General features: G+C 37.4%; 3 protein-coding genes across 3 annotated transcripts; 2 read left to right on the top strand and 1 right to left on the bottom strand.

Moving 5' to 3' along the window:
• The first annotated feature begins 496 nt into the window (after positions 1-496).
• LOC104889240 (polygalacturonase inhibitor 1) lies at positions 497-1,558 on the top strand. The gene has a single exon (XM_010674413.4). It carries the CDS (start codon positions 657-659, stop codon positions 1,383-1,385), a length of 729 nt encoding a protein of 242 aa, XP_010672715.2. The 5' UTR covers positions 497-656; the 3' UTR covers positions 1,386-1,558.
• A 14,240-nt stretch (positions 1,559-15,798) lies between these two features.
• LOC104889239 (polygalacturonase inhibitor 1) lies at positions 15,799-16,862 on the top strand. The gene has a single exon (XM_010674412.4). It carries the CDS (start codon positions 15,891-15,893, stop codon positions 16,620-16,622), a length of 732 nt encoding a protein of 243 aa, XP_010672714.2. The 5' UTR covers positions 15,799-15,890; the 3' UTR covers positions 16,623-16,862.
• Positions 16,863-18,673: 1,811 nt separating this feature from the next.
• LOC130590837 (uncharacterized) lies at positions 18,674-19,204 on the bottom strand. Its single transcript, XM_057393410.1, has one exon. The coding sequence runs from the start codon at positions 19,202-19,204 to the stop codon at positions 18,674-18,676; it is 531 nt and encodes a 176-aa protein (XP_057249393.1).
• Positions 19,205-20,792: the final 1,588 nt, after the last annotated feature.

The following is a 20,792-nucleotide window of genomic DNA, read 5'->3' as shown; positions in this document are numbered from 1 at the left end:
CTTCAACTCGATGATTATACTCAATATTATGACGAAAGTTACTAAGTTTAATGGTGGAAATTATCCGACTTGCTTGTCATCACTTGTAGATAGTAGATTAGTTTTACTTTACTTAGTATATTAGTTACTACAATCTTAAACCCCCAAATCTAAGTAAATAGGTAAATAGTTGTATAATCTCTATTTTAAATGTTAATAATATTTTTTCTCATTTAAACTTTGAAGTAAGGAATTTAGCAGTCTCTCTGTGGGATCGACCCTTTCTTATCCTTTTCTACTTGTTAATATTTTTGAAGTCTAAGAATAGATTTTTTATTTTATACGGTAAACGACACGTATTAATTAACATCTCATAGCCCCGCGTGATAATGTAATGCGTTGATGAGAGTTTGAACTAACCAAGAAGTAAAGGGAATAGATATTTGATTCTTTTTTTTTTTTTTTTTTTTTGGTAAAATGTAAGATGTATTACCAAAAGCAAGCAAGAGCCGCCAAAAACCAATACAACCTAAACCTCACACAGAGGCAACAACAAACCATCTAACAGAAAACACATCTACCAGCACCCACTTTCTTCTGTTTAAGATTCTATAAATACCCCCTCCCCCCTTGTTCATTCATCATTCTCCTACACAAATCCTTATTTACTATCAATAATGGAGATTACTCCGAAATTTTCTCGCCTCCTACATTTCTCTACCTTGTTCCTCTCACTCTTCACCTTCTCTACGTCTACTGACTTCCCAATCTGCAACACCCACGACCAAGCCGTGCTCCTAAAAATCCGAGATCATTTTGGCGGCCCTAACGGCCGCCTTTCGGAGTGGGATAACAACACAAATTGCTGTTCAGATTGGGACTTCGTAGGGTGTGGTACAGACGGCAAAGAATATGGTCGCGTTGACTCAGTCACATTCGGTCGCTTCTCGGGTCTTTCGGGCACTATACCTTCAGATTTCGGTAACCTGCCTTTCCTCAGCTTCTTCATCTTAGCAGATAACATTGACGTCAAGGGAACTATCCCCAAGTCCCTTGCCAAGCTCAAAAAACTATATCACCTCGATCTCGGCATGAACAGCTTAACCGGACCTATTCCAGAAGAGCTCTTCAAGTTAAAGAGCGTCAAAGTAGTCGATCTCTCCTCAAATCATTTATCCGGAGTGATTCCATCGTCGGTCTCGGCGTTGTCGTCACTTTCGGAGTTCAATGTCTCCCATAATAAGCTCACTGGCTCGTTGCCTCCGTTGTCTAAGAGCTTGAAGAGCCTTGATGTGAGTTATAACCAGCTTTGTGGTGCTATCCCGAGTGGGCTGAAGCGTTTTCGTCGGGGAAGATTTGCGCACAACAAGTGCTTATGTGGTCCTCCTATGGCTGCTTGCAAATGACATTAGAGTTGAACACGGCCGTTTGAATGATGCGAGCAAATAAACTGTTTGGGCCGCGTCCTCGTAGACATGGCTTAAGTTTGTGATTTAATGAATTTCTCATGTAACCCCAGAAAAAAAGAAAAATGGTTCTTTCTTTTTTTAATCCTTATCGAAGTAAAATAATTCCATGATCCCCTACACTCTAATTAAATTGAAGGCATGTTTGGTAGTTTGGTTATAAACGGTGGTAATGGGAATGAATTTGTGTGTAAATTTGTGAAGAACATCATTGTCCATTCCCATGGTAATGCTAATTTATCCTAAAGTGTCCACTTTCCTTCTTGAATCTTCATTCCCATCCAATACCACCTTGTAGGTGGTAATGAGTGGTAATGAAAATTGCTACCTCTTGAAGACAAAAACACAAGTTTAGGGGTGAGATTGCTTGCCCATGGAGGAAAAAAGCCTCTTCATGGAGATTTTAAGGGTACTTACCTAATAAAATTACACTTAAAATTCATTCCCATTACCGCAATTTATTAACGACTACCAAACAGGACGTGAGTGATTTTAGATTTTGTCTTTGGTTGAAAGCAAAAGTTGTTTATTATCAGAAAGGGATTTTTCTATTTCACTTTGTAAGGAAAGGTGGAAAATAGATTTTTCTCAACTTAAATCTCGTGTCCCATCATTTTGTGTATCAATTAATTGCTTGATCATAAGACGTGTTCTCTTAAAAATTTACTTCTTCACTCTTAAATTATTTGCCTCATTTGTGTATTCACGGTTTTTAAAACTAAACTTTGACTATTAATATATATAGTTCCATGTAAAAAAAATTGAAACAAAAGCATCATAATAGATTTAATCAGATTCTCCATGATAATGTGTTTTTTTGTTGCTACTCCCTTTGTAGTTTTTGTTCTTTTTACTTAGAATATTGACAGTATTCACAATCATAAAGAATCTTCTAAATTATTCTCAATATCTAAGAAAAAAAATATAGTCATGCAGGTACGGTCCTGTAACATGTCGTGTAATATTTGTTTTTATACATCCTTCGTCTTTTTTGTACTCCCTTCGTCAATATAGTTCCCATTTCCCTTTTTTCACGGTAATTTATGCAAGTAGAATCTAAGAGGGATATTAAAGATTTTTTTTGTTTTAAATAAATGTTTTATGGCAAAATATGATTTTAGGAGAGAGAATGGAGAATAATTGGTGAAAGAGCATTAATTGTAACATTTTGGTTGAATAAACAAAGGAAACAACAAAATTCAAGAAGCAAATAAATTATGAGACATGGATTTTCTAAACAAATTTCAGAAAAATGTGGAACTAAATATGAAAATGAGAACTATATTTTGGGACACCCAAAATAGAAATGGAAACTATATTTTGGGACGAAGGGAGTATTTGCAACATTTAACTTCTCTACACTAATTATATTTTAACTTTGACCATTTTGTTGCCAATATATACTGAATAATTGTTATCATGTACTCAATTTGTTCGTATTTACTTGCTAAATTTGTTTTTGCATAGTCATTAAGGTGTTTTTTTTACCGTGAATATCTCATCATATTCCATCTAAGTGAAAATTATAAATCAACATGTTGAACCCTAGTTTTGATGAATACAAAGGAATAAAGATACAAACTAAGTTATAAAATAACAAATTGTTGAGCGAATGGAAATCTGCAAGGTATAACCAAATTGAGCAAAGAGGTCTAAGGAAGAAATCAAACAGGATTTTGAGGATTAAGTGAAGATGCTCAAGGAACTAGTACTGGAGTTACGTTGGAGCAAAAGGATCAAGGGAGGCTTTTTATCTTATAGTTCCTATGTAAGGAACGAGTAAGTTCTAGTAAGGAACACCTGGATATGTAAAGAAAATGTATGACTGTTCATTTCTATGGAACAGCCATGTTGGTACAATTAATCTAAAATAAAGGAACAAAGTAACAGTCATAGGAACTTATAATGTGAAATGGTTACAAGATATAAATTGAGGTTTTAGAGGATAAAATTTAGGAAAGATCAAGTTGAAGATTTATTTGATTAAAGTCGAGTTTAAAGAAAATCTTTTTATGTAAAAGATTTTATCGATCTTATTTGAAAAATTAAATCCTTTTATTTCAAAGAATTTTTTTTGGATATTTTTTTCAAAAGGATTTAAAAATTGATTTGATTAATTAAAATAATCTTTTTGGATAAATCAAAAATAAAGATGTAAAACACAAGTAAAAATTGTAGGAAGTCAGTATTGGTTGTTAGACAGATTCTAATTGAACGTGGTGTTTGTGGGAGAAAATGGAGCATGTTCCTCAAGCTAGGAAACAACATGGAAAAATATTGTAAACCACTGATACATGTTGTAATCTCATGTTTTATACAATTAGTACTATAAATATACATATACAATTAAGTTTCAAATTGTGACTGGCTAAGTGATTATGTGAGCTATTAAGTAATTAAAGTGTAAGTACCTTCATTCTCTTATCAAGTCAAGTGTTCCAATTACCTTCTCACTATATTCCACTAAGTTTAATGTTCATTGTAAATTTGGTTTTGGAATAAGAGAATTTTGAGTGAAGTCATGTATAAGAGAAGCTTTAAGTGAAGCAAGTAAAAGAGAGTTAACTTCGAGTGAAGTTGAGAGGAATAGCTGTTAAGGGAACAATTGTTAACGAACTTGGAGTATAATTAGGTTTGTAACAAAGGTGTTTGGCCTAATTAGTGAAAGAGTTGAGTTTAAAATCTCTTGTGCTCGAGTTTGTTTCTTTCTGTTGCACCCAAGAAGTTTTTTATTTCTCGTAAAATCTCTTGTGTTCCCTTGCTTGTTTTTCTAGTTTAGTTTTATAATTACGCAAAAAGTGCGTTCATTTCTACTCATACAATTCACTCCCCTCTTGTAGTGTTCCTAGAGAAATAACACTACACATCATCAATTTAACAAGACCACATATAACTATATTTTACCTACTAAAAATTCAAAATAATCAGTCAAAGTTGATAAACATTGACTCCCATAAAAGAAATATAGCAAGTAAATAAGGACGGAGGGAGTAATATGGCATTCGATTATTGGCAAAGTATATTTTATAAATATCAAATTTTCATTATCAAGGTATTAATAGTCAAAACTATATGTTAAAAAGCATGAATTAAAGTCAAATTATTGCAATAAATAATAGATGAAGCATATTAGTAGTAAAAAAAGATCAAATAAGATTAACAAGTGAAAATCGAGGGAAACAAATTAAATCGGTTTATTCTAATATATGTAAAAAAAAAATTAAATTTGCAGTTAATTTGCGAGAAAGAAATAAAAAGCAAGCAAGTAGAACCGACAAAATGATAAATACAAGGTTAGCAGGGTGGCATCTTAAAACCAATTGGTGATAGATGGAGTACCCACCAATAATCTATATGTTAATCATTAATTTATTATTTCTCTAATTTAATGTGGGACAAAAATTCCTAACTCACATGTGGACTATATTCTTAACACAAAATTTTAACCCTATTGCATTATGCTTGGAGTTGTGCATGGTACATGGGTGTTTAGAAAACCGAAACTGAAAAAATGTACCGAAAACTCAGTCAAAATGGGAGATAATCATACCAAAAAGATAGAGGTTAAATGGTCCGGTAACTGAACCGTTAAAAATAATGGTTAAACGGGATAGTTATTGTGATACCGAAAAATCGAATATATAGTCATTTAATTTAATTATTCTTCTATTTTATAATAATTAGATTGATTAGTTATTAGTTATTACGTAAAATTCTATTTTAGTTGTTACTATATTACTCTTACTGACATACTATATACTAATACTAACTACTACTAGTAATCACCTAGTAATAATGTTGTGTTGTTACTGAATTCCAAAAAGAACAAAATACTAATCACCTAGTTGTAATGTTGTTACTGCATTCAAGTAGTACTACAAAAATACTAATCATATAGTTGTTACCGCAATTCTAAAAAGAACAAACAAAAAAACTAAGTCACCTAGTGTAAAAGTAGAAACCAGAAAGTAGTTTAGTAAAAAGCATTGTTATCTTGTTGGAGACCTTTGTATTGTTCTAATAATGTTGTACTCCCTCTGTTTCCCAAAGATCTTTCTTCTTTTTATTTAAGTACGTTTCCAAACAATCTTCTCTCTTCTACTTTATTCCTTATTTGGATTTTTCTCCCGTTTTACACTCTCATGTCCCTATCATATGGTCCACCATTACATTATTAATTCAATTTTACTCCATTTCTCGCTCTCTCCTACTTTAACCCATTTTTATTTGTTTAATTATCTTAACCCCCTTTCTCTCTCCTACTTTACCCACCTCACACCCCATACAAATGGATCCTCCTTGGTATCTGTAAGAACAGTAATAAGGAAGATCTTTAGGAAACGTAGGGAGTACTGACCAACAACTAGTACAACTTGTTTTATAAAATAATATATATATATATATATATATATATATATAATATATATATATATATATATATATATATATATATATATATATATATATATATATATATATATGTATGTATGTGTGTGTGTGTGTGTGTGTAGTAAAATCAAATATTAAAACTTTTGTAACAGTTAATGATTAATCGTAATATCGTATCGCAAAATCGGTTAACCACTTAGGCGGTTACCTGTTTGAAGAGTTACGGTTACGATTCGCAAAAATGATGAACCGAAATTTCTGGTTACCAATCTGAAATGTCGTTTCGTGATTGTTAACAACTACATGGTAGTATGAAAACTAATTTTTTCCCATGTGTTTATCTTGAACTCTCATTTTCAATAATTTGTTCATTTAAATCATTTCAAATGCTGCACCATATTTACGATACAACCCTGATATATGATAAATTTTGTTGATCGAGTAGAGATCAACCTGACATGAGACCACTAGTACGAGAGGCCAATGATCACACCATTGTTAAATTTTAGCTCGAGCCCGACTTGTGTATGATGGGCTTATAGAAGATATACGTATAGTACACATCTTAGTCAAATATTTCAGTTCTTGTAATCTAGTATATTTACGATATCATGTGTATCTTTAGGATATTATCTCTTAATTTGTATAGCATATTCTCTAGAATATTATTAGCATAATATCTTTATTTCCTCTATTCATTGTCATAGTTGTTCTATAAATAGGTTGTAAACTCTTTCAATACTTTTCAAGCTTTCTCACAAACTCTATCATGGTATCAAGAGCTTTGATCCGTAACCACGCTTCCCTTCCCTAATCTCCCTCCCTTAATGGCAGTAGTGATAATATCACTCCAAAACCAGCCATCATCCTCCCCCATCATGGCTACACCATCAAAACCTTTTGCCGACACGCTTCCCTTCCCTAATCTCCCTCCCTCAATGGCGGTAGTGCTAATATCACTCCCAAACCAGACATCATCCTCCCCCATCATGGCTACACCATAATCAAAACCTTTTGCCGACGCCGACAAATGATGGTGGCCACTGACCATATCAAACTTCCTTCTCAGAAAGCTTCAAACCAAAATCACACTTCTGCTCACCTCTTTTGGAACCCCGTATCTCATATACCATGAGATGCCAATTATCAATTTTTTTTTTCTCCAAACCTTTACGGAGAAACAATCCCTTTTCGACACCCCCCTAGTTTAATTGACTACCAAAAGCGTTGCCGAACATGAAACTACTTTCTCCAAACTTTAATGGAGAAACATTAACAGTCTCAACAATTATCACCATTCTATCATGGCTATCCTCCTCTTCTTCAATATTAGTGCATGATTATTCCAACAACCAAACAACTAAATCCTGTCAGCGCTCCATCCTACTCAACCATATATCACTTCATCTAACATTTTAAAAAAAAACCATCAAAGACACCCACAAAGCCAACGCCCTTCTCCTCTTTTAATTATTTCATATTTTACTTCTTTCCTTTAAAATAGTAATAAAAAAAAAAATTTCTCTTTGTGGACCATCATCACCTTCATCTTTGCTCTACTCATCGTCACTGTCGTCGCTCAAACCCGTGCCCGAGCTCTCCGACAACTTCTTCAACTTCATTAAATATCACGTATTATATTTATCTTCCAAGATTGGTCTTTTCCTCCGATCGTCCATCTTGTGGGGCATATAGAAGATATACGTATAGTACATATCTTAATTAAAATATTTTAGTTATTGTAATCTAGTATATTTACGATATCATGTGTATCTTTAGGATATTATCTCTTAATTTGTATAGCATATTCTCTAGAATATTATTAACATAATATCTTTATTTCCTATATTCATTGTCATAGTTGTTATATAAATAGGTTGTAAACTCTTTCAATACTTTTTCAAGCTTTCTCACAAACTCTATCAATAGCCACTTGGCCCGTCCAACCCGACTTAACACAGATTAGCTGCACCATATTCACGATACAACCCTAATATATGATAAATTTTGTTAATCGAGTTGGGATCAACCTGACATGAGACCGCTAGTACGAGTGGCCAATGATCACACCATTGCTAAATTTTAGCTCGAGCTCAACCTGCGTATGATGGGCTGGCGACCTGGCCCGTCCAACCCGACTTAACACATGGGTCGGGAACCCCTCATTTGAATTTTTGACAGAACTACTACACGACATGATTACTTTTTTCTTGTCCATTTCCAACCCCGCCCCCGCATATGGCATGAGGCGTGCGGTGGGCCGCATTATCCTCCAGCCCACAGCTCCAGAATTTTGCCGTTTATCAATATGTAAAGGTTCGGAAATTTGACCACAAAAATGTAAAGAAAAGACGCGCCAATGCGCCATTGAATGAGACTACATAGTATAATTATAACAACTGATTTGGAAGTGGACAACTTGCCAAAGTGATTGTCTTTTTTAAAGTTAGTTTAGGACATTAAAGCTCTACATTAATAGATGTTGACTACTTGATATTTAACTCATCATCTTCGTGTATTGATCATGAAGTCTATATCTCTTGATGGCCGTCCTAGTTCCAAGCTACTTATGTCCTTGCATATTGTTTTCCTAGTTTAAGTAGTGTTGATTAGTTTCTTTCTACCAAACATTTCTAGAACATCTAATACAATGAGTTATATATATATAATATATATTATATATATATATATATATATATATATATATATATATATATATATATATATATATATATATAACACAATCAAGTAGTCAAAAATTAATATAATCACATTCACGTATAGTGAAGTGTGACTTGCGCGAGAGGTGTTCTCGGCACGAGTGGTGCGCCCGCACCAAACAAAGGTGCGCCCGCACCAAGGAGTGGTGCGCCCGCACACTCGCTACGACGATTTAGTTGAAGAGGCAGAAGTTTGGTGCTCCCGCACATTTGGCTGGTGCGCCCGCACCAGGAGTGGTGCTCCCGCACCAAAATGTGGTGCGCACCTATCGGGAATTCGGATTTTTCCCGGTTTTCTGTTTCTCGTTTAATGAGGGTATAAATAGGTGCCCTAATTGTATGCTTTGTTTCTACCACAAATTAGAGAGAGAGATTAGAGAGAAACACAATAGAGGAGATTAGAGAGAGTCTTTGAGATTCAATATCATTGAATCTTGCCTATTGTACTTGTAATCATCTCGTTCATAGTGAAACAATCTTTTCCCCTGCCTTGAGGACGTAGCTATCAAATTGATAGTGAACCTCGTTAAATCTTGTGTGTTCTTTATTCGCTTTCTTGAGTTTATTGCTTTGATAATCGCTTCCGTTGCAACAAACTTGGTATCAGAGCTTGAGATTAAAATCAGCGTTAGGGTTTTGGGAAGATGAATACGATGAACTCAAAGATTGATAAGTTTACGGGGAGGAACAGTTTTGGGCTATGGCAGATAAAGATGCGGCTTTGTTGAAGCAACAAGGCATCTGGAAACCTCTTGTCAAGAGTGACAAGAGTGGAGCGGCTGGAGGCCCTAGTGAGGCCGAATTGGAGGCGATGGAGGAGAAGGCTCACTCCACGATTTTGCTGTGCTTGGCAGACGATGTGATCACAGAGGTTGCAGATGAGATCACTGCGGCAGGTCTGTGGGCGAAGTTGGAGAGTCTCTACATGACGAAGTCACTCACCAACAAGTTGCTTTTGAAGCAACGGCTGTTTGCCTTGCGTATGCAAGGAGGTACGTCTCTAAGAGATCATTTAGATCAACTTAATACTATTTTACTTGATTTGCGTAATATAGATGTTAAGATTGAGGATGAAGATGCTGCTTTGATTTTGCTTGTTTCACTTCCACATTCATATGAGAACTTTGTTGAGTCATTTGTTGTTGGGAGAGAGACTGTGACCCTAGAGGAGGTGAAGTCAGCACTTTTTACTAGGGAGTTGCGCCAGAAGGCGGCAACGACTGAGAGTGGTGGAGATTCAGGGGCTGGGTTGGTGGTGAACTCGGCTAAGGGGAAGGGTCCTAAGAAGAAGAAAAATTCTAAGGGTAAAGAGACCAATCCTAGGAATGTCTGTCACTATTGCAAAGAACCTGGCCATTGGAAGAATAAATGTCCCAAGAATCCTAAAGCTTCCAATGCTAACATTGCACAACAGGATACGAAATATGACTCCGAAGAGGACCTAGCATTAGCTGCTGTTGATATGCCTAGTCCGTCTGATCGTTGGATTTTAGATTCGGGGTGTTCTTACCATATGTGTCCAAATCGTGATTGGTTTACTTCTTATGAGTCTTGTAATGGTGGTAATGTTACTATGGGTAATGATGCTGCTTGTAAGGTTGTAGGAGGGGTTCCATCAAGATAAGGACTTTGGGGGGTGAGATTCGTACATTGATGAATGTTAGACATGTTCCACAGTTAAAGAAAAATCTGATTTCTCTGGGTGTCTTAGATGAAGGAGGGTTTACTTTTTCTGGCTCGGATGGGGAACTATGTGTGTGGAAAGGTTCGAAGTGGTGCTTAAGAGCACTAAGTTGGGTACTCTGTATGTGTTACAAGGTACTACTCTGACTGGTTCTGCTAATGTTGCATCTACAAGTTCTGAGGAGATCTAAGTTGTGGCATAGACGACTTGGGCATATGGGTGAGCGAGGGATGCAGATATTATCCAAGATGAACCTTCTTTGTGGCCACAAGGTGAAGAACCTTGAGTTTTGTGAGCACTGTGTGTTGGGTAAGCAACACAGGACTAAGTTTGGGAAGGGGCTGCACATAACTAAGGCGACGCTGGATTATATTCACTCAGATTGCTGGGGGCCTGCTCGGGTAGAAGGTATAGGAGGATTCAGTTATTTTGTGACTTTTATTGATGATTTCTCCAGGTACTGTTGGCTTTATTGTTTAAAGCATAAGGGGAGGCTTTTAAGACTTTTGTGCAATGGAAAGTCTTAGTGGAAAATCAGACAGGAAGAAGGTTAAGAGGCTACGTACGGATAATGGTTTAGAATTTGTTAATGATGAGTTCAATGAGCTTTGCAGGGAGCAGGGATAGTGAGACATCGCACTGTCAGGAAAACACCACAGCAGAATGGTGTTGCAGAGCGCATGAACCAGACTTTGCTAGAGAGAGTTCGATGCATGCTTTCTAATGCAGGGTTGACTAGGAAGTACTGGAGTGAAGCCGTGAAAACGGCATGTTACTTGATAAACCGTGGTCCTCATACAGGTATTGACTGCAAGGTACCTTATGAGGTATGGTCTGGGAGAAGTGCTGAGTATTCTGGTTTGCGTGTTTTTGGTTGTATGGTCTATTATCATGTGAATGAGGGTAAACTTGAACCAAGGGCTAAGAAGGGTTGTTTTTTGGGGTATGGAGATGGTGTGAAGGGTTACAGGATTTGGTCCCCATCAGAAGGGCGTGTTATACTTAGTAGAGATGTTACTTTTGATGAAAACACTATGTTTGTATCTGCTAACAAACCTGCAGGTGATACTGATGAGAGCACAGATGAAGGATCTGAGCAAGTAGTTGCTCAGATCCACTCCACAGCACAGGTTCGAACTCAGGGGAAGGATAATGAGGCTCCAGTGAGTTCTCCCATTGTGGAGACTAGTCAGAGGGATGTAGCTGTTGTTGATGAAACAGCTGATGTTGAGTCTGATCATGAGGAAACTGTTGTTGAAGGTCAGAAACGACCTAGGAAGAAGACGCAGAGACTGATTGAACAGATAGAGGGCAGGAATGTTCCTGGCCGAAACTGCTGTGTAGAGGAGATGATTGGTTATGCATTACATGTAGCTGAAGATATTGAGTCACCTGAGCCAATGTCCTACAAGGAAGCAGTTTCTAGTAACGAATCAGCTAAGTGGTTAGTTGCTATGAGTGAGGAGATGGAGTCTCTTCACAAGAACCAGACATGGGAACTAGTGAGGATACCACAGGGTCGTAAGGTGGTTGGTTGCAAGTGGGTTTTCAAGAGGAAAGAGGGAACTTCAGAGGGTGAAAGTGTCAGATATAAAGCCAGGCTAGTTGCAAAAGGGTTCAGTCAGAGGGAAGGGGTCGACTACAATGAGATTTTCTCGCCAGTGGTTCGTCATACTTCTATTAGAGTGTTATTAGCAATGGTAGCACATTTTGATCTGGAACTTGAGCAGTTAGATGTGAAAACAGCTTTCCTACATGGGGAGTTGGAGGAGGATATTCTGATGAGTCAACCAGAGGGGTTCGTTGTTCCAGGAAAAGAGAAGTTTGCTTGCAGTTTGAAGAAGTCCTTGTATGGACTTAAGCAGTCACCTAGACAGTGGTACAAGAGGTTTGACAGCTTCATGGTTGAGCATGGTTTTGACAGGAGTCCATATGATTTGTGTTTATCATAGCAAGGTGGAGGACGGTTCATATATTTACTTATTGTTATATGTTGATGACATGCTTATTGCAGCAAAGAAGAAGTCAGACGTGTTGAAGTTGAAGAAGCTTCTGAGTTCCGAGTTTGACATGAAAGATTTGGGAGCAGCAAAGAAGATTCTTGGCATGGAGATCTATAGGGATCATGGACGGAAGAAACTTTTCCTTTCTCAGAAAAGTTATATCTTGAAGGTACTTGACAGGTTTGGTATGAGTACTGCGAAATCTATTGATACTCCTGCTGCTGCAAATGCTCGTCTTTCTGTTGTGCTTTCTCCTCAATCTGATGAGGAAAAAGAGTATATGTCTAAGGTTCCGTATGCTAGTGCGTTGGTAGTCTGATGTATGCTATGGTTTGCACTAGGCCAGACTTAGCACATGCTGTTAGTGTTGTGAGCAGGTTTATGACTCAACCAGGGAAGGAACACTGGCAGGCAGTGAAGCGGATTTTCCGCTACTTGAGAGGAACGGCAGATGTGGGTCTCATTTATGGGAATGATACTGAGTGTTTGGTGACCGGATATTCTGATTCGGACTATGCAGTGGTGATATAGACACTAGAAGATCGATGACTGGGTATGTATACACTCTAGGAGGTTCTGGGTTAGTTGGAAGGCTACTTTGCAGTCTTCAGTGACTTTGTCTACTACGGAGGCTGAGTACATGGCTTTGACTGCTGCAGCAAAGGAGGGTATATGGTTACGTGGTTTGGTTAGTGATCTGGGTCTTCACCATGATCGTGCTATTGTGTATTGTGATAGCTTGAGTGCTATTTGTCTTGCTAAGGATCAGGTGCACCATGATAGGACTAAACACATTGATGTAAGGTACCATTTTCTGAGGAGTGAGAAGAGGATAGTGGTGAAGAAAGTTGGGACTGCAGACAACCCAGCTGATATGTTCACCAAGCCAGTTCCAGTTCGCAAGTTCAAACATTGCTTGGACTTGTTGAACGTTGATAGTCACATTTGACTTGTGAGAGGTTGTGCCTCAAGGTGGAGGCAATCCCGGCCCCGGGATAAAGTGGGCAAGCCCGGCATCGGGTTAAAGATGCAATGCAGGAGGGGAAAGTGTATCTCGAGTACTGTTGAAGAGATACATGTTTGGTTGATTGTTTTGAGTGGAGTTGTGTGGTAGATGCAAGTCAAGGTGGAGATTTGTGAAAGTGACTTGCGCGAGAGGTGCTCGGCACGAGTGGTGCGCCCGCACCAACAAGGTGCGCCCGCACCAGGAGGGTGCGCCCGCACACTCGTACGACGGATTTCAGTTGAAGAGGCAGAAGGTTGTGCCCGCACATTTGTTGGTGCGCCCGCACCAGATCGGTGCGCCCGCACCAAAATGTGGTGCGCCCGCACCTATCGGGAATTCGAATTTTTCCCGGTTTTCTGTTTCTCATTTAATGAGGGTATAAATAGGTGCCCTAATTGTATGCTTTGTTTCTACCACAAATTAGAGAGAGAGATTAGAGAGAAACACAATAGAGGAGATTAGAGAGAGTCTTTGAGATTCAATATCATTGAATCTTGCCTATTGTACTTGTAATCATCTCGTTCATAGTGAAACAATCTTTTCCCCTGCCTTGAGGACGTAGCTATCAAATTGATAGTGAACCTCGTTAAATCTTGTGTGTTCTTTATTCGTTTTCTTGAGTTTATTGCTTTGATAATCGCTTCCGTTGCAACACGTATCAATTACCCACCAACTGCCAAACAAACTAGCTAGTTTTTTTTGTTGTTGAAAAAGGCATGCATAAAAAAATTTGTTAAACAACCAAGTTAAAGCTTGATCATTAAAATCCGATTTTTTTTTTTGATAATTTGGTATTTATTTAATTTTGCGCCCCAGAAGAGGCTGAGAGTTACAAATCAGAGGCCTATCAAAAGTGGCGAATGGGATTATATAGCAAGAAATTAACACCAATCCAAAAACAAATCTACTTTTCTGAGGCCTATCCGAATTGATATTTTCATTACAGAAAATAGGAGTGGGCTAAGTTTCTAATAACATTTTTTATTCTAACTGGAGAGCTCGCCATTCCTTTGCTAAACCACGCAATTCTCCTCACGCCTTACGAGCACAAACAAAACTAGTCATACATCCCTATATACAACTAAGTGACTATTAATAATTATATTTATTCAGGATTTTTCTAACGTATGTTACTCAAGATTTTAATAATAAAACTAGTTATTAGGTCCGGGCTATGCCCCGCGTAAGAAAATTTTCATTTATTCATATTGTACTTTGATATAATAGCACTAAATACAACTTGGTCTAGTGGTTAAAATTTTAGTTCATGAGCTTGAGGTCACGGGATCAAAACCTATACTATACAATTTCTAATTTTTTTTTTTTATTGTACATGGATTAATTACATGAACTAAAAACTCCCTAGAGAGAGCGTCACGTGGCACCGTTTCTGCTTTTCGCACGCCTTTTAATATATTAGTATAGATATACTTTCTCTATTCTTTTTCTATTACAATATATAATGGATTTAGGTACGGATTTTAATGAAATGAAAAGGGTGGATAGTTACCATAAAAGTACTCCTTTAATTAACTAGGGTAGGAGATAAATCAATCCATGATTAAGTAAAAGCAACTTTTATGAGGCAAAGTAAGTAATTAATGATTGGTTAGTAAAGGCAGTATTGTCAACTAAAGTTGTTTTTTTAACCAAAAATAGAATTGTTGCAATAGATGTGAAATTACCTAAAGTAGTAATTGTTGCAATAGGAAACGAACGGAAGAAGTATAATATAATAAGATTTTATTTGGGGATAATAAATAAGGATAAATACCTAAGATAGAGATAATGAATAATCATAGAGGTGATCATGGGCCGGGCCGGGTTCGGGCCGGGCCGCGGCCAAAAAAATTTGCCCATTGGCCGGGCCGAATTTTTGTGTCCAAAGCCCGCTAATTCGGGCCTAAATTAGCGGGCTTTTGCGGGCCAAAACGGGCCGGGCCAAAAAATAGACTACAAAGTTGTTTTTGGCTTGTCCAAAGCCCGCCCAAAGCAAAAAAAAAATGATCGGCCCGGCCCGCGGGCCGAAAAATTCTGCCCAAAACCCGGCCAAAAAGCGGGTCGGGCTCGCGGGCCGGGCCAAAATGATCACCTCTAATTATAATCATGTAAGATTTTTTTTACTTTGGTTGAATTTTGAAATGGAAACGTTTTTTTAGTGTAATGATATCTTATAAAGTATTTTTGATGCTATTAACCAATGCCTCGTGGCATAAATTAGAAAAATCCATTTAATTATTAATAAAAATCATGTGAAAGTATGTTTTTATATTTTTTTTAAAGATAAGATGAATGGAGCACATTTGGGGATAAGAAAAATTGCTCAGATAAATCTCATGAAATTTAATCCCTAAACCTCAAAGATATAAGATGGGAACCGATGTAACTACTTTACCACCTCAAACTTATTGATTAATATTGATGGAAAGAGAAAATAACGACCTACTAAAAATAATACATCACACTTACTACATTAAATAAATTTAAAGAGTCAATAATAACGGTAGGTCTTATAGATAAGATTTGGCAATTTGAGAATCTATAAAGAGTGCCCTTCATTGGTCCACCATTCTTAGTACAATTTACATCTATACACACAACACAAGTCTCATTTTCCACCGTACTAGTTCATTAACATCCATAATGTCTACTTCTCCAAAACTCTATACCCTACTCTATTTCTCCATCTTCCTAATTCACATCATCTTCACACAGGCAACAGATTTCCCACCATGTAACGCCAATGACAAAGCCGTCCTCCTAAAAGTCCGAGATCATTTCGGCGGTCCTAACGGCCGCCTTTCAGACTGGGACGACAGCACAGACTGTTGTTCAGACTGGAGTTTCGTAGGGTGCGGAATGCAAAGCGGCAGCGAATACGGCCGAATCAACACCGTCACTTTCAGCCGCTCCTGGGGTCTTTCGGGTACTATACCGTCAGATTTCGGTAACCTGCCTTACCTTAGCTTCTTCACCTTAGCAGATAATATTAATGTCACGGGGACTATCCCAAAGTCCCTTACCAAGCTAAAAAAACTATATCACCTCGATCTCGGGATGAACAGCTTAACCGGGCCTATTCCAAAAGAGCTTTTCCAGTTGAAGAAACTCAAAGTAGTCGATCTCTCCGCGAATCATTTATCCGGAGTGATTCCATCGTCGGTCTCGGCATTGTCGTCGCTCTCGGAGTTCAATGTCTCCCGTAACAAACTAACTGGCTCTTTACCTGCGTTGTCTAAGAGCTTAAAGAGTCTTGATGTGAGTTATAATGACCTTTGTGGCTCCATTCCAAATGGGCTGAAGCGTTTTGGTCGGAAGAGCTTTGAGCACAACAAGTGCCTCTGTGGTCCTCCTTTGGCTGCTTGCCATTATTAATGTTTAGAGTTGTTTTAGTGGCAAAATAAGTGGGCATACAAATTGTGGCACAAATAATTTAAATAAGACTAAAAAGCAAATAATGTTGTCAACTAAAGGCAAACAAAATTGCTTTGTACTGTTTAGCTAGGAGTAATTCTCTTCATTTTAACTACCATCTCATATCCAGTTAGTAGTATTGCTAATGTTGTACTACTCCATTATCAGATTATTAAATAAGATAATTACATTTCTGATTTCTCCCCAATCTAGATTGAGTGAGATCATCCTTTTTTTTTACTATTTGAATTATTTGGCATAAATGTAGCTAAGGTACATACATTATTATATCATCAATTATTGTTGAAGACTATTGCAACCTATTCAGCTTCCCCAAGTCATTTTTGATACTATGACTAAGACCCTATCGATGTTTAGCGCTTAGCGGATATAAAATTAAGTCAAATTGGACTCAACACCATAAACTATGGTGCAAGTGCACCGAACACCACCAACTTTGACTAGTATTCAAAACATTACAAACTATTAGGTTGAGTGCAGCGAGTATCATAAATGATACTAAAGCTAACTTTTTTTGCCGGCGACGGAAATCCGTGGTAATTTTTTCCATTGTCCCCATTTTCTTTCATTTATCCTATATTTTGTTTGATTATAATCCTAAATCATGTGAACATGTGTTGAGAGTAATTAGTTTTAGCGTCATTTATGACACTAATTGCACCCAGTTCAATAGTTTGTAGTGTTTTTGCTATTAGTCAAAGTTGGTGGTGATGGGTGCACCCGCGCCATAAATTGTAGCGTTGAGACTAATTTTGCCTAAAACTTATTTCTCTTGAATATTGTGTTCTTAAGGTGGTGAGCTGTAAAGAGTCTAAAAACTAAGGTCTAGTGATTAAACTTGTTGTTGACTAAAAGTAAAATTTTCTCTAATACTTTTTTGGGTTGTAATTAAATTTTTTTGTGATAATGTTTCTACTTCTTATCTTGCTGTGAATCCAGTCCAGCATGATTGCAGTAAACACATCAAGATTGATTATCATTTTGTGCAGGAGTGTTTTACTCATGGTGACTTAGTTGTACGTTATGTTCCTACTGAGTTAAAAATCGCTATTTTTACAAAAGGTTTGTCTGATCAGATTTTGAGTTTTTGAGGTCCAAACTGTACGTGGTTCACCCTGCACAGTTTGAGGGAGTGTAATAGACGATATTAAGAGTATCCTTGTAATAATTGTATACTTTTACATATATTACATATATGAGCCCAGACACCCTCATTAGCGTTAACATCATTATTTTCACAACATTATTATATCATCAATTCTTGTTGAAGACTATTGTAACCTACATTCAACTTGCCCAAGTCATTTTTGATACTATGATTAAGACCTAATTGATGTTTCTCAGATATAAATTTTTTTTCCCGTGAATATTATTTTCTTAAGGTGGTGAGTTGTACAAAACCTGAAATCTAAGGTTTAGTGTAGACCCGTTATTATTGACTAAAACTAAAATTTTCTCTATACTTTAAGGGTCGTAATTAAAGAGATCAATGACTAAGAGGAAATTAAAACCCTCAAACATCCACATCAATGTATTGATGGAAATGCTATATATATCAACTAGTTTTGGGACCCGTGCAAAAATGCACGGGAAGTGATTTGCTTAATAAGACAGAATTTTCAATGAAACCAATAGCAGACAACGAATTTTGTAATGAAAGAATAAGTAAAAGTTATATTAACAAACATTACAAAAATGTGTATGAAGTTATACATTTTGGAACACTTCCTTGTAAACAACATTTGTGGTTGTTTTGCACACATTATTCTCTTTATCACAAATCAGAATTTTAAGTCCTTTTTTGCTCGTGACTCGGGAAATAGCGACATATAGCTGACCATGACTGAAAACAGGCCTCGGTAAATACAGCCCGACGTGCGACAATGATTGTCCTTGACTTTTATTTATTGTCATGGCAAAACACACAGTCAAAGGAAATTGCCGTCTTTGAAATCTGATAGGAAATTTTGTTGAGTCAGACGGTGTTAGTGTCATTCGTGGATGAATACCTTGTCACCAACATTGCTCCCTGAAATGACAGTAGCTTCAATCACTCGATTGCCTAAATGCTTCACTACCAGCCTCGTGCCATTACACAATCCAGATGTCTGATCAATATTACGAAGTAACATGATAGGCGCACCAACTTTTAACTTAATACTATGATTTGGCAGGCCCGAGCACTTTATTGTGTTTAAGAATTCAGTGGAATATATATCATGAGCCCCTAAGTTCCCTTCATCTTTACTAATTCCATCACAACTCAAGTAAATTTTCTCATCACCTGGAATTGTGGACAACACATGATCATTTACCTTCTCAACTTTTTCATTAGTTGGAGCTAGAATTGCTCTTTCTTGGAAGTATTTGGCTTCCCAAAGGTGATCAGTGAGTGAAGGGTATGTGCTGTCGACAATCGATGATATGGGGTCATCTCCACCGTCTATAAGAATATCTTCAGTGATTTCAATATCGACTTCTCCATCATTGGGCCCTCCAGCTCTGCCATCACCAACGCTCATATCATTCTGAGAAGTCCCTGATTTCATTAGCGGTAGACGAAGAAGAACATGATTGAAGTCTCATATTGCGTGTAAGCTTCAAAACCTTACATGAATCCCATAGAAACGAAGAGTTTAACGTCGCAAATACTATATCTTGCCTTGTACCCTTGGGTATAACAGGCAGAATCTGTCTTAAATCACCACCGAAGACAACAACTTTACCTCCAAATGGTCGATGCAAATTATCTCGATCAACAGCTTGCATAATATCCTTTAAACTCCTATCAAGTGCTTCAAAGCAATATTTGTGCATCATTGGTGCTTCATCCCAGATAATTAGCTTTGTTCTCATGAGCAATGCAGCTAAGTCAGAACCAGGCCTAATAGCTACACACGTGAGTTTTCACAAACATTGAGTGGAAGCCCGAACCTTGAATGGGCGGTTCGACCTTTTGGAAGAAGTAGGGACGCAATTCCACTTGATGCTACTGGCAAAACAATTTCACCCATCTTCCTAATTGCAGCAAACAATGTCCTCCAAATGTATGTTTTACCCGTGCCTCCATATCCGTATACAAAAAACACACTCCTGATTGGCATTAACAGAGTGCATTATTTCGTTGAAAACCATTAGTTGTTCTTCGGTTAGACATGGAAACAGATTGTTATATTCCTGGATTAATGAGGGTATGTCATATGAAAGCTCATCCGCTATTAGCTTATTTTGACCTTCAAACACGACCAATTCATCTGGAAAAGGCATCTCACTGAATTTTCGAAGGCTACTTCCATTACTTTGCAGTTTAGCTTCAATATCTGCCAGTGCAAAAGCTTGAATTTGTTCATCCGTTAGAGTTAAATCTGCAATGCGATAGGGAAGATTTAATATTAGCTGCCTTCTTTTATGTCATAGCGATCCTTTTTTCGTTGCACAATTATTAAACATCCAAGTAAGCGATAAAAAAAGTAAATATGCAAAGCACTGTAACTTGTACCTTTGTTTTTATGAACACGACGTTGTTTATATAGAATGTCATCAGATAGTAGGTGCCATGTCTTTTCCCATATGTCTTCTGGTTTAGATAAGCTACAGACATAAGTAACATGCAAAATAGATTTCGCAGATAATGCCCCGTTTCTCTAAAGCTTGCCTCTGTTATGGCGTCTATGTATTCCTTGTCGTCATCAAGCAGCCCCCTTGCGTAGCAAGCTTCTTTGAAGGTTGGATACACTAACCATCAACCGTTCTTATATCCTCGTAGCACGTCGGCCTTTTACAAAATTAAGGAGCGTTTTAGATAGTATTTCTCACCAGAACCTGGAGCGACATGGTATACCCTGCCAAGTGCGAACCCTTTCGACCTAGGTGCCATTCTCGCGTAGGTTGTTTCCAAACAAATTTCGTGGGAATTCTACATAACTCAACTGTCTTGCTTCTTCATACTTTTGGTTGCATTCCATCCACGATAAAAACTTTGTGCTATCAACATTAGGTCTATCAAGTACATCTCCCACGTCCATCTGGTCAGTGTAGACGACCGTTTGCTCCCCAGGTAGATGGAAACTCAATCTCTCAACAGGAGGGGTTCGATAGTGAATAGGAAAT

This window comes from Beta vulgaris, chromosome 3, assembly GCF_026745355.1.
Source record: "Beta vulgaris subsp. vulgaris cultivar EL10 chromosome 3, EL10.2, whole genome shotgun sequence".
Taxonomy (NCBI): domain Eukaryota; kingdom Viridiplantae; phylum Streptophyta; class Magnoliopsida; order Caryophyllales; family Amaranthaceae; genus Beta; species Beta vulgaris.
This window is presented reverse-complemented; position numbering and strand designations above follow the sequence as displayed.

Bases quoted from the DNA above. Each gene is read 5' to 3' on its own strand.
- LOC130590837 (XM_057393410.1), bottom strand. From the start codon at position 19,204: ATGAGCGTTGGTGATGGCAGAGCTGGAGGGCCCAATGATGGAGAAGTC.
- LOC104889239 (XM_010674412.4), top strand. From the start codon at position 15,891: ATGTCTACTTCTCCAAAACTCTATACCCTACTCTATTTCTCCATCTTC.
- LOC104889240 (XM_010674413.4), top strand. From the start codon at position 657: ATGGAGATTACTCCGAAATTTTCTCGCCTCCTACATTTCTCTACCTTG.